Below are 14,993 nucleotides of genomic sequence, written 5' to 3' on the forward strand. Positions count from 1 at the left end.
CAGAAGCCTCCTTGATGAGCGAGTTTTGCAAAGTGTACACGACAACCCATGACTCATCGGCCTATCTTCACCCTCCCGGACAATCACCTAGCTTTGGTATGTCCCATGCCTGGCTGCCCTTTTCCCCCCCGTCTGGAGGATGGGCGGTGGTCTTTCCTGCGACGGGCTTTCTCAGCAAGGAGGAAAACGGCAGTCAGCCCCACCCTTCTGGGGCCGATGTTTATCCATGGGGGGGGGGCGTACATTAATTGTTTGTCATTTCAGGAAGACACGTAGAGTCTGAGCAGCTTCCTCGCCAAAAACTGGAGAGACAACAGGATAAGGCGGGGCTTGAAACAGATTAAAGACTCGGTCCTACAAGCTTGACACAAGAGTTAACCCATGCCTGACTGCCGTTTTCCTCCTTGCTGAGAAAGGACGTCTCAGGTAAGACCAACGTCCAATTTCAGACAAATGGCTCTCCAACGTTTTCTTAAAAATTTCCAGCATTGGAGCATTCACAACTTCTGCAGGCAAGTTGTTCCACTTATTGATAGTTCTAACTGTCAGGAAATTTCTCCTTAGTTCTAAGTTGCTTCTCTCCTTGATTAGTTTCCACCCATTGCTTCTTGTTCTACCCTCAGATGCTTTGGAGAATAGTTTGACTTCCTCTTCTTTGTGGCAGCCCCTGAGATGTTGGAACACTGCTATCATGTCTCCCCTAGTCCTTCTTTTCATCAGACTAGACATACAAGTACCTGCAACCATTCTTCATATGTTTTAGTCTCCAGTCCCCTAATCATCTTTGTTGCTCTTCTCTGCACTCTTTCTCTGCACTCTTTGTTGCTCTTTCTCTGCACTCTACTAATTCTCCGAACTACTCAAAATTCCGGTTCTTCAGAACTGGTCAGAACCTGCTGAAAGCCACTTTTGGAATGGATAAACAGTAACACTAACTTACTAGGATTCAATTCAAACTTGTCCTTTCTCATCCAGAGCCTTTAGGGATCTGGACAAGACTTCAGTAGTATCGACAAGTCTGTTTTGAGGTAATGATACAGAGTTGGGTATCCTTATTGACAATACCAGCCCACATATCTTCAGGTGACCTTTCCTGAAATTTACATGGCTTCATGTAAATTTTAAATAAGATGGGGGAGAGAATCAACCCTTGTGACACCCTTTAGGAGAGTAGCCATTGTACTAACCTCTCCTTTCCCCGCCCCCAAACTGGAACCATCCTTCAAAAAATGAACAGAACCAGGGCAACAATTTTTTCTCAACTCCAGCCCTTATATAAGAATACCATGATCAGTAGTATTGAAGACTGTTGTGATGTCCAAAAGGAGCAGGATGGGTGCCTGTTTTCTACTCATGTCCCAGCCAAGATCATTCGCTTGCAAAGACCAATATCACCATTCTATGTCAGGCTCCAGGATTCGTTTGTAGGCAATTGAAAATTCATGATATTGTTCAAAGAATCATATTGTCTTGATTCTTTTAACTTATCCAATATTTTATTACAAATTACTGGGTTGGTCTCATGTATTTTTTTTAAATTTCATGTAATGGAGTGGTAATGTTTTTGTCAAGACTGAATATAGTGTCCTTACATAAGAGCAGATTAGAAAGCAGATTAGAAAACTCATTCCTCAGTGAATCAGCAGCAATTACTTTTATAAGAACAAGCTCATACAAGATTAAATAAGTATACATCTTCTTAAAATAATACATTGCTAACACCAAAAATATAACCAATGGAGCCTATGTATGTATGTGTGTCTGTACCGTATATATGTGTGTATGTATTGTATGTCACAGAAGTGACATCACATTTTGTAAATATGTAAGTATATCTTTTCTAAGTATATCTTTAATATCTTTTCTAAGACATTAATGGCTGTGTGTTGAGTAATTTTGAGGGGACAGCACATTTGCACTGTTATACAAGCTATATACTCACTATTCTGTATATTCACTATTCTGTAACAGAATCATCAGTGCTTGGAATACTTTACCTGACTCTGTGGTCTCTTCTCATAATCCTAAAAGCTTTAACCAAAAACTTTCTACTATTGACCTCACCCCACTCCTAAGAGGACCATAAGGGTCGTGCATAAGCGCACAAACGTGCCTACCATTCCTGTCCTATTGTTTTTCTTTCTTCTTTATATATATATATATATATACATACATACATATATATATATATATATATATATATATATATATATATATATATATATATATATATATATATATATATATGCTTATTCCTCCTAATATTTACTCATATATGTGTTTATACACTATATAATCTTTTTGTATGATACTTATATATATTGTTGTGACAAAATAAAATAAATAAAATAAAAAATAAAAAAAATATTTTACATTGGAGCCAAGTGTCATTTCTTTAGTGTTATCACATGAAAAGATATATGTACATATTTACAAAATGCGAGAGGGTGTACTCACTTCTGTGACATACTGTATGTACAAACACACACACACACACTACACACGCACACATCTTTTAATGACCTTATAATCCCTTGCGGGGTGGAGTCAGGACAATTGAATGGAGCTGATATGTATATGTATATGTGTATGTGTATACCATATATATATGGTATAACGTGATTTATCTTACATGCAGCTTAGTTTCCTGATTCATCATTTTAGCAGCTTTTTGTACAAGTAGCAAGTTAAATGTAATGGTTTATTTCTGTTTGGGTTTTTTTGGTTCATTCTTATTTTACAGCTCGTTAATACCACAAAACAGTATGAATAATATGTTCAATTTCTATTTGCATTTGGTGAGAAGTGGGAAAGAATAGTTTTAAATTAATAAAACTTTTACTAACGTGTCTATATACAAAATTAATTCAGTGCAGTTGTTAAGGTTCTACCCCAGTAGTAGTAACACTTCTTTTAACTAATACTGAAATCGCATACGTATCTGCATAAGCAAAAGTCTCAGCTTAGTAGAACGTATTTGCAGGTGAGTGAAGATAGAATTACAGGCAGAGATAGGGGCAGAGGCAGGAAGCCATTGTGGGGAAACCTGATGATGTTCAGTGCTGCATCTTCCTCCATAGCCATCCTTTCATGTTGGCTGCCTTTCCCAAGGAAGCACTGGATTAAAATAGAAGAAGAGGAGGAATTGTGGTAAGGAGAACACCACTGTTGCTGGATCCAGAAATGTCCTTGAGCAATGGCACATGGTTCTTTCCTGATTCGTTTCCTAGATCTGCTGAATAAAGTTTTTTTTGTTTTATTTAATTTTTACTGAGAAGCTGACAAGAGAGAAAACAGTGAAACAGCAGTGTTTTTTTTCAATAGGAGTAACAGCTAGGACAAAGCCTCCCTTGACTTGCCTACAATTGATTAGGGATTTTAAAACTTATTTTCAGCTCAGAATAGAACCAATTTTAATGAAGCTTGGTGAAGCTGATAAAAAAAATATATCTAAATTTTGACAATAAACTGGGTTCAGGCCAGGAGTTTCCGGGGGGCGGGGGGCAGGGGAGAATAACAAGAAATTTCTATGGGGGAGGCTATGGGGCAGCTGCATAGAGTAGCGACAACTCCTCCATCCTAAAGCTCTCCCTCGAAATGCACCTCAAATAGATACAGCCTGCTTCATCTTTCTCAAAACATGCACACACACAAATATACGGTTATCGAAGTAGACAGATTGGAAAGAATTTCAGAAAACATGTCCTGAAGCCTACCTGTCACTGCTTTTATCCAATTAGGACCCTGATATGTGTGTGTGTGTGTGTGTGTGTGTGTGTGTGTGTGTGTGTGTATTTAGGTTGCCTGATTTTGTGCTACTTTTTGCTATAAGTCTCCTACCTCTGGATGAAGTGTATCATAAATTGCCATCTCTATCTGTATTATTATAATGTAGTGTAGGGGTCCCCGACCTGTGGCCTATGTAACATTGTACATTGATGTTTGTATAATTAAGATCACTACTATGTTATTTAAATTTTATCTTTTACTTGGTGAAATTCTAATTTTTAATACTTTTTTTGAATTAGCTAGTCATCTACAAATTTCATATGCATTGGACTGTAGCTGTTTACCTCTGCTGAGATAATTTTGTCCCACCATTAATATACTATATTTAACTCAAAATAGTTGGTTTTTCTGTTTTAGAATATGTATGTAAGCCACTTATTTATAGATTTCAAAAGTTTTCAGAATATTTTATTATATTTTAATACATTTCCTCAAAACAAAGACATATAACTTTGCCTATATATTGATTAAACTGGTAATGGTGTATTGTATTCATAGCTGAATTGAACCTATTATCATTGGACAATTTTTCCCAATTTTTTCCTCTCTGTACTATTATTACATTTCTAAATATAATCACTTACAGTAAAGTTTTGTTAATATGCCCAGAAATGAAAGCATTATGTGCCTAAAAGTAACATTGAAATATGTATACCTCATCATAGGGCTGACTTTGGTAGCAAGTTGTATGACTGTTCAATACTTGATTGCTTTTTTTTTTTTTATTTGCATTTATATCCCGCCCTTCTCCGAAGACTCAGGGCGGCTTACACTATGTCAAGCAATAGTCTTCATCCATTTGTATATTATATACAAAGTCAACATTGCCCCCAATAATCTGGGTCCTCATTTTACCTACCTTATAAAGGATGGAAGGCTGAGTCAACCTTGGGCCTGGTGGGACTTGAACCTGCAGTAATTGCAAGCAGCTGCTGTTAATAACAGACTGCATTAGTCTGTTGAGCCAGCAGAGGCCCTTGATAAGTTTAGTAAATTTGTTTTCATTGTTTGCCTGGAAAACTATATTTTCCTGGGAGAGGTAATTAAAAGGAAATCTAACATTTAGGATCAGATGGGAATTTTGGGGGCCAATCACACTGTCTCAGCCCAACCTACTTCATAGGGTTGTTATGAGGTATAAAGGAAGACGGAAATGCTATGCATGGTGCCTTGAACAGCAAAATATAAATTTAACAACTGATACCTTAATTAAAAATAGTAATTTTAATTTTTTAAAAATCAAAATAAAACAAAATGAAAGAAATACCATGGAGCTAGCTGTGGTAGGCCCAGTGGTTAGACTGCAATACTGCAGGCCTAATTCTGCCAACTGCCAATAGTTTGTTTGTCACCAGCACAAGATTGACTCAGCCTCTCACCCTTCTGAGGTCAGTGAAACGAGGACCCAGATTGTTGGGGGAAATATGCTGACTCTGCAAACTGCTTAGAGAGGGCTGTAAAAGCACTATGAAGCAGCATATAAGTCTTATGTGCTATTGCTATTGCTATCTCTAGCATCTCTGTTGCTATCTCTATCGACTGAAACCATAGGCAGGAGCTTCATCTTTGAGGTTCAGTGACCTAGTTTTCTAAAATCTAGAAAAATGAAAAAGATTGGAAAGAGCGATACTGGTTTAATTTAGGTGATGCCGCAACAATAAACATTTCAGTAGCAGCTAGGTCAAAAAAACTTTTTTAGCACCTGTATTTAGGAATAAACAACATTAAGAGTGGAAAATGAAAAATAGAATTCAATCACTTTTTGTTTAGCTGGCTGACACATTTTATTAAACAGCTGGAAAAGGCACTAGGTAAGCAACCTCGCTTGGCACTTACTTTCTCCTGGTAAAATAACTGCAATTAAATGCTAGTTGCATGAAAAAAATGTCAGAAGAAATGTATGTCTCCTACCTACAAGCACCTCAAAATCATCTGATGTCCACCAGGAGAAACAGAGTAGTCATTTATTGATTGGTTGATTGATTGATTGATTGATTGATTGTTTCAATTTCTATACCGCCCTTCTCCCAAAGGACTCAGGGCGGTTTACAGCCAAAGTAAAGACAGTTAGTACAATTTTTAAGACCAGTTTAAAAGGAAAATTTAGAGTTGGTTGAAGAACTTAAAACCAATAAAACCCCTTATTAAAACCCCACTAGGCCAGTCCTGCACGGTGAAACAAAAATGTTTTCAGCTCGTGTCGAAAGGTCCAGAGATCAGGGAGTTGACGGATACCTGGTGGTAACTTGTTCCAGAGGGTTGGTGCCCCCACAGAGAAGGCCCTCCCCCTGGGCACCACCAGCCGACCTTGACTGGCCGACGGCACCCTGAGGAGAACCTCCCTATGGGGTCAAGGCCTAATTGATACTATATGACGGGGTCAAGGCCTAATTGATACTATATTACATATTCCAGCTTCCCAAATCACTCAACCAACATATCTGGAAGGCAACTATAGGGGAAGAATGGATTAGGTCAGTTGGAAAAGGTTATGAGTTGTCAGTGAACTTTCCTTGCTGTTTATACATTTATGAAATGTTTGAGAACTAGATTTAAGTCACAGAACAATCTGACTTAAATAGAAGTAAACAGAAAAGTGAAGTTTCTTTTAAAGTACATAGAAAGTGTCATGGTGTACAATTTATTTATTCATCTTTTCATAAAATATTTATGTGTGTTTTTCCCATGCAAAGTGTCCCTGTGGAGTGGTTTATGTAGTCCTTTAAAACAGTGAGCTGGAAAAAGAATTACTTCCTTCAAAATTGTATCAGTCCAACAAAATGGATTGATAGCTTAGCACCCCTGTAGTGCAAGTATGTTGATAGATTTCCTAGAGGTTTTTTTTTTTTAATGAAAATATATATAAATAATTCATTCTCCCTGGGTTGCTGACAAGCCTGGACAAGTGCTTGATTTCATCATTTTACATTCATTCCAAATTTAAAGAGTTAAATTGCTATATAATTGTTCTGCCTCCCAGTACTATCTGGCCTGTTGCCTATTTTGTATTTCAATATCAGGTTTTTTACACTTTGTGCAATGTGCCTGTCAAATTGGAATGCTGAACTACAGTTCATTTCAAAACAATGAAAGAGGCTGAAGACATAGTTGGCTTGATTTGTTCTTCTAGGTTATTGCTATCCGTTGCAAAATCAATGTCAATGTTACACACATTTTTAAAGAGGGAATATAATTGTCAGCAAATGTAGAGAAACATAATCTTTACAGCAAAAGGAACACAGTAAAGATACTTTTTCTGAAAAACATTCCTTGAGAAAGATTGTTGAGTATCAGAATTCCAATAAATTAAGCCATAGGTATTATCATTATGGAGAGTTCTGAATTATTATAGTAGTATTACTGCTAATACATACCAAACAGGGGTGAAATCCAGCAGGTTCTGACAGGTTCTGGAGAACCGGTAGCAGAAATTTTGAGCAGTTCGGAAAATTGGTAAAGGAAATTTTGAGTAGTTCAGAGAACTAGCAAATACTACCTCTGGCTGGCCCCAGAGTGGGGTGGGAATGGAGAGTTTGCAATATCCTTCCCCCAGGAGTGGGGAGGGAATGGGGATTTTGCAGTATCCTTCCCCTGAAGTGGGGTGGGAATGGAGATTTTGCAGTATCCTTTCCTTGCCACGCCCACCAAGCCACACCCACAGAACCGGTAGTAAAAAAATTGGATTTCACCACTGATACGAAAGTAATATACTATAATGAAAACACACAATTAAACAGATATTTTTTGGGGGGGAGGAGTTTTCCTGATCACGTCTATGTATCTAACTGTAAGTGTCTACTTTTAGGCAAAAGAGGGTTGAAGGTAAGAAGTCACATTGAAGAGTTTATAACTTTTATCAGTAAAGTAACTCCGAAGGCTATTGTAGAACATACATTTTGAAGACGGTAGAAAAATGGAAGCTAAATATATTCCAGGCATGATGCTAGTGCTCATGATCAGAAAGTAATAATTGTAGTAGAAATTTAATCTTTGCAATAACTTACTTTCAAGAAACCTGTATCATTTTTCTATATATGAAATTTACCATGATTTTCATTTGTAACAAAATGGGTACCTTCCCTAATTCCTTGGCTTGGCACTGGAGCCACATAGAATATTTATCTGAGGCTTCCCTCCTCACCCTGCCAGATAACTATCTCACTGAATGTTTCAGTCCCAGAGTTATATTTTAATTACACTTTTAAATTGCAGTCCTCATTCCACAATCTTAATCTCACCAGCCTCAATTTATTTTTCCATAAATTCCATTGTCAACAATTCATTTTCTATTACCCTTTTGAGTACGTGCTTATTAGGTATCAGAGATAAGGAGTTAGTCTAATTGGTTTTCATGAAAAAGTAAAAACAAAATACAAAAAAACCTAAATGTAAGCAAAATTTTAAAATAAGAACTTTAGTTATTAAATATACAGTACATTATGCTATTTCAGCCAGTGTAACTACTTAGATTGACAGTAGCTAGTTGTGCTTTTTATTTGTTTGTTTGTTTGTTTGTTTCTCATCTTCATTATATTTAAATGGACTTTTAGAAGCTTTCTTTTTATATAAATATTTCATCTAAGATCCTTCCACCTTTCTTTCTCTTTCTTATTTTCTTTCTGAACTATACATTTTCTCCTCTTCTTTCTCTGATTATAAAAATTTGAGTTTACTCTCACCATTTTAAAAAACCATTGCTTAACAATTGCCAGAGTTTCTTGCTTCTGAATTAAGAACAAAGCAATTACTCTTTAAACACTTAAAATACAGATTTAATCCTTCTCAGTTATATCCATATTTACAGTTTTTATATGCATTTCAAAACACCTTGTGCTCAATTTTGTCACAAATTGCAGTACATGCTGTGCAACTCAATTTTTAAACAGATTTAATATAGAGTACCCTGTTTTCCCCAAAATAAGACATTCCCTGATAATAAGCCCAATCGGGCTTTTGAGCGCATGGCAATAAGGCCAAGCACTTATTTCAGGGTTCAAAAAAATATAAGACAGGGTCTTATTTTCGGGGAAACACGGTACAGGTGACGGTTGCATAGATAAGGTCCAAATACGTCTCTCCTGCAACCCTCTGCGTGTCAGATGCAAAGAATCAAGATCATATATTAAGTTGCAGGCAAAAAGATTTATTGCTCAAGCCTATACACAAGAATTAGAATTCTTTTATAGGCCAAGTGTGATTGGACACACAAGGAATTTGTCGGGTGTATATGCTCTCAGTGTACATAAGGAGAATAAAATACATTCATCAAGAATAAAAAGATACAACACTTAGTGATAGTCAAGGTTACTAATAAGCTATCAAATCGTACTAGGAAACAAGTAAAAACAATATAAATTGAAAGATACAAGGACATGGTTATGGTAATAAGTAGGAAGAGATAAATACTAGTAAGGAAGAGAAGAATAATAGTAATACAGTCTTAGTAAATTATTTGACAGTGTTGTGGGAATTCGTTGTTAAGCAGACTGATGGCATTCGGGGAAAAAATGTTCTTGTGTCTAGTTGTTCTGGTGTGCAGTGTTCTATAGCATCATTTTGAGGGTAGAAATTGAAACAATTTATGTCCAGGATATGAGGGGTCGGTAGATATTTTCACAGCCCTCTTTTTGACTTGTGCAGTATACAGATCTTCAGTCGAAGGCAGGTTGGTAGCAATTATTTTTTCTGCAGTTCTAATTAGCCGTTGAAGTCTGTTTGTCTTGTTTGGTTGTAGAGCCAAATCAGACAGTTATAGAGGTGCAGATGGCAGACTCAATAATTCCTCTGTAGAACTGGATCAGCAGCTCAGTTTTGGTATGTTCGGGTCTTTTCCCGTGTAAGATTGGAAGTATTTAGGCAACGTTTCGATGAGATCTCACTCATCATCTTCAGGCTTTGGCTTTGTTCTTATGTGACACTTTGCTCACATAAGAACAAAGCCAAAGTCTGAAGATGATGAGTGAGATCTCATCGAAACGTTGCCTAAATACTTCCAATCTTACACGGGAAAAGACCAAACATACCAAAACCTGCATACATATACCCGTGAAAACCTACAAAAACAAATATATATATATGTGTGTGTGTAGTCAATTAACATTCAGAGGAATATTGGTGGTAGATAAGGGACAACAGAATTCAAGAGGGATGGGAGTTAGTATGTTTGTGGGAATCTAATGACTCCAGGCTGATGATTCACTTAATTCTGCCCATTCTCTGACTTTGCCTATTCTTCTCCTACACCACTCATCTGAAAATGTGCTGTAAAAGCTCATAGACTCTTCAGGAACCGATTGTGTTGTAGGTAGGGAAGAAATAAAGTGACAATAACTCTCATTACAGTTTCAAAAGATGACAGTATAATGCATTGAGGTTGCATGTGAATATCCATGTTTAAGAGAGTGCCGTAAACTTGTAGCTGGAAGAATAATTGTTTGTTGAAATAAATTGATTTTTTCCTACTGGTATTTAATTTCTTGTTGGATAGGAAAATTGTGTGGATGTCAACTGAATATTAAAAATGTGGGAAATGGAAACAGCATGGGATTATCTAAACTTTATTCAAATTGATAATAATGTTGGCAATTCTAGCTTAAAAATCTGTTAGTTTAAATATATATATACTAATGTTCCAAACTGGGACCGTGGTGGCTCACATGGTAATAGGGACAAGAAAGGAGCCTCCCTCGATTGCCTACCGGCATTCAGGCATTTCGCAGGTAAAAGATAACACCGTCCCCCACCCCCCCACCCCCAAATCCTTTCACAGAGGCAGCCAGCCACCTTGGTGATACCTGGCTAACACGTGCCATACGCTAAAAAAATAATAATGTTCCGAACAGTGTTGAAGTTATGAATTAAAGTTCTTTGGATTACGGTAATTCTGAATAGGAATTCCTTCTCTACCTATAGAGAAGGCAGTATAGACATTCAGAGCTTTTGGTTTAAAGCATTATGGTGTGGCTTTGTACATGTTAAATAAGCTGCTCTTTCTCTACTTGTTAACATTTGCCCACTGTGAAAGACAGTTTTTTATTGTATCCTCAGGCTGTACAGGGATATCTTTGACATACTGTCTGTAAATATTTCAGAACTTCCTGGTCTAATAAAAAAAGTAAGAATAAATTTGCTAAGGTATGGTCATTCAGAGATTTCTTAGAGATTTTGTTTTTTTTATATGCCAAGCAATTAAATTTTCCCACATCCATATCTAGAGATGGGACCATATCTAAAGTGTAATTACATTTAATCTACAATAAACATCTTTTAGTGACACAAGTTGAGAAAAAAAAATGTTTATTCTGCTGACAGATTGGAAGGGCTAACATTGATAAAACATGTTGAAACAATATTGCATAGTAAAGCAAATTTGTTGAAAATATTATATTAGTGACAGAATATATTGTGAAGTTTAAAATGTTAAATCTTACATATTTTAAAAACAAAATGTTTCCTTATTGATTAGAAAAAAAGGATAACATATTTTTAATTATTGCAAATTATTTATTTTACCAAGGAACTGTGTAGAAATTGAGAATTATATTTCCACGGTATCTCTTTTCTATAGCCATATAGTGTTTTAATCTTTTTTTTTCTCTTAATGATTTGTAACCTTAACTTCCTATCCCCAAATATTCAATATTGTATAGAATGATACATTTAGAACACCTACATTCAAAGTCAGTATAACAATAAAGACTTCTGTAACACTGCAGCATTTAAACTGTATAAGTGATCTTGTGTATTGTAAAGTCTTCCACAGTAATGATGTTTGCAAGAGACTTTAAGCAAGCAACGACCTTTGATTTCAATATATCAAACTATCCTTAAAGATCTATATTTGATTGTAGTCACAGACTTTAAAATTTTTTTGTGTGATATTACTTTTAATATATTTATACTAAGCTTTGTTTTTGTATTTAAAGCTGTCTTTTGGGGAGATATTGCCTTAGATGTTGAAGACTTAAAAATCTTTCAGATTGACAGGACAATTGATCTTACACAACATTCAGAGGGAAAAAATGGACATAATACTGGTAAGCTATAAACATTTTTTATTCATTGATACATTCAGAATTTTGTATATATTACACTGTTTTGTTATGCGGATTTCTAACATATTATTGGTTGTGAATAATTCTAAGTTTGCAAATAAATATAATACATATTATTTGTTCAGTTAATTAATAAAGGTAGCCATTTAGCTAAGGCGCTTATGAGACAAAGATGCCTGTTACTTGGGAGAAAGACTACTGTTCTGTTTGATATAATATAAAAATGCAGTGCAGCGACATCATGCTGTACCACAAAGGTATCTATCGCTGTGAAAACTGAATTACTAACATGAAAATTACCTGATCACCTGAGCAACAATCCAGGATAAATAGCTGAGAATATCGTGGGCTGTCAAAAGAAAAAATGATTCCATAATGAAGCAAAATCAGATTGATTATTGGAAGATGTAATTATTGGAAGATGCAGAATAGTTTTAGCCTTCTGACCTAATGAGACTTTTACGCATTTTTTAATCGAGCCTGAAACTAAGTTATCCAGAATTTATAAAATGTAAGGATTGGATCTTCCAGCCGTGTGATTCTGTGATCCTGGATGAGACAAATTTTTTTGAGCCATTTCCAGTCAGGTTTCAGGCCAAAATGTAGGATGGAAATGGTATTGGTTGTCCTTTTGGATGACTACTGGCAGAAGTGGGAAAGGAGTATTACATTCATCCTGGTTCTTTTTGACCTCTTGGCAACTTTTGATACCATTGATCAGGGTAGCCTTTTGGATTGACTTCAGGAGTTAAAGCAGGGGACGACGACACAGTTTTGTGTTGGTTCTGCTCCTTCCTTTGAGATTGGTCACAATCAGTGTTGATAGGGAGCGAGATGCCCAGCCTCCAGCCCTTCCTTCATGAAGTACTGCAGGTCTCCATGCTGTCTCTGCTCCTTTTTAACAACTACATGAAGTCACTGGGTGAGATCATCCAATGCCCTGGGATGAAGTATATCAATATGCGGATGATACCATCTCCAACCTGGGCAAAGCAAGTGATTCTGTAGATGCTTTTTCATAGTGTTTGGAGGTTGTGGGGATCTGAATGGGGAACAACTGAGTCTTGGTTGTGGGTAGGAGGCTCCTCTCTATCTGGGGGTTTACCATCTTTGGTCTTGAATAGGGTTATACTGCCCCAGATAAACCTATGCTTAATCTGAGTGTTCTCCTGGACTCAAGACTGCTGCTTCAAAAGCATGTGGCAGTCATTTTTAAGAAGGTTTTTCCTCAAACTGTGTTGATCACCCGTTTTGCCCTTTCTTGGATCAAGAATCCCTTCTTTCAGTGATTTATGCCCTGGTCATTTCCTGGATGGACTACTGCAGTGCAGTATACATCAGACTATCCATGAAGAATATCCGGAAGCTGCAACTGGTGCAGTATGGTACAATTCCTAGACTTGTACATGTAATACATTGGTAATACGTCTTCCATGGCGTGGGACTAGCTACTCATGGAATCATCTCATCCCAATTACTTTGTCCCATCCACCCAATCAGGCAGGGAGGCTATGTTGTGGAAAGAGTTTTGATCAGCGGGATCCAGGAAGACAGTCTTCTCTACTTCTGCCCTTATTCTTTAAAACATCCAGACATGAGGTACAATGCCACGCTTCTAGCCTTCTAGAAGAGCATCAATACCAGGTTTTGTCAGTTCATATGGTTGTGGGTTATGCGGTGAGTTAAGGGCACTCAGCCTGTCTCTTAACTTTTAACATCTTCATCTTTACCTCAATTTCTAAACTATATTTATATATTTTTGTATGTTTTTACTGTAAACCACCCAGAGTCACTTAAATCAGATGGGCAGTGTAGACATTTGATAAATAAATAACTAAAATATAGTGAGTAGATATTTTTATACTTCCTTTTCATCACTTAATTTTTCTTAAGATTACCTGTTGTTTTAATTAATAGCCTATCTGATCTCATTTACAGTCTGATTTAAAATATAAATCGATGCCATCTTCTCTATCAATGAATATTTAGCTTTGCGCCATTTCAGTCTCATTTTGCTGATAGTATCGTGAGGTAAGGGAAATAATGATATTTGTTTAGCTTGCATTTCTGCTTTTCATTCAAAGCCATCTTAAAATCATTTTATAGTCAATCTGATATCTTTAGCAGTACATGGTATCCAGCCGATTAATTTCCTTCATGTTTTGCGCAGGAAATATGTGTGATCAGCTCCAGATAAAATATAATGTTTTTCTTTAAATTACATATCTGACAAATACTGTATGTCATGAGCCTAAATACCAAGGAAAATGCTTAGAATTTGTATTAATTATTTTAATTCTAAAAAAAAAAAATGTTTCTTTTTTTTTAATTGAAAAAGTTTTAACAAGCAAAAACATTTCCCCCCCTTTTTCCCTCCCTCCCCCCCACAAAACCCCTTCCCCTCCTTCTCCCCCGGCTTCCCGGGTCAATCACAAGGTATTGTTATACATAAACCAAACATAGAATAAAATTTTCCCTTCTAATCCAATTAACCTCATCCAAATCTTTTCATTTCCTAACTCCCCCATTATATAAAATAATACTTCCTAATTATTCAAAGGCAATCTGATATTTCTTAATCTGATATCTGTTTTGTAAATAATCAATCCATTTTTTCCATTCAATTAAATATCTTTCCTGCGTATTGTCTTTCAAAAAAACTGAGATTTTAGCCATCTCGGCCAAGTTAGTAACTTTCAATATCCATTCTTCTATTGTAGGTAACTCTTTTTTCTTCCAATATTGTCCAATCAACAGCCTTGCTGCTGTTATTAAATTCAAAATCAATTTAATCTCAGTCACTGTACAATCCGTTATAATTCCCAAAAGGAAAAATTGCGGCAGGAACTTTATCTTCTTCTTCAGGACATTTTGAATAATCCACCATATTCTTATCCAAAAGGCCTTACTTTTCTTACAAGTCCACAAAATATGAAAATATGTAGTGTCATCACAGTCACATCTCCAACATTTCGCTTGGATATCAGGATACATACATGATAATTTTTTAGGATCTAAGTGCCATCTATAAAACATCTTATAAAATTTTTCCCTTAAATTCTGTGCTTGTGTAAACTTAACATTTCTAACCCAGATTTTCTCCCATGTTTCCAACATTATTGGTTCCTGAATATTCTGTGCCCATTTTAT

General features: G+C 36.1%; 1 protein-coding gene and 1 long non-coding RNA gene across 2 annotated transcripts in view; both read left to right on the forward strand.

Moving 5' to 3' along the window:
• Positions 1-14,993, forward strand: part of TLL1 (tolloid like 1) — a 162,329-nt gene that overhangs the window by 75,761 nt on the left and 71,575 nt on the right. Inside the window, exon 2 of the mRNA XM_058193320.1 lies at positions 11,715-11,825. Coding sequence (XP_058049303.1) covers positions 11,715-11,825 — 111 coding nt within the window. The remainder of the gene's footprint in view (positions 1-11,714; positions 11,826-14,993) is intronic.
• On the forward strand, positions 48-427 carry LOC131203285 (uncharacterized). Its single transcript, XR_009156334.1, has 2 exons — positions 48-96; positions 265-427. It is a non-coding gene; the product is annotated as an uncharacterized LOC131203285 (long non-coding RNA).

Source organism: Ahaetulla prasina, chromosome 8 (assembly GCF_028640845.1).
Source record: "Ahaetulla prasina isolate Xishuangbanna chromosome 8, ASM2864084v1, whole genome shotgun sequence".
Lineage (NCBI taxonomy): Eukaryota > Metazoa > Chordata > Lepidosauria > Squamata > Colubridae > Ahaetulla > Ahaetulla prasina.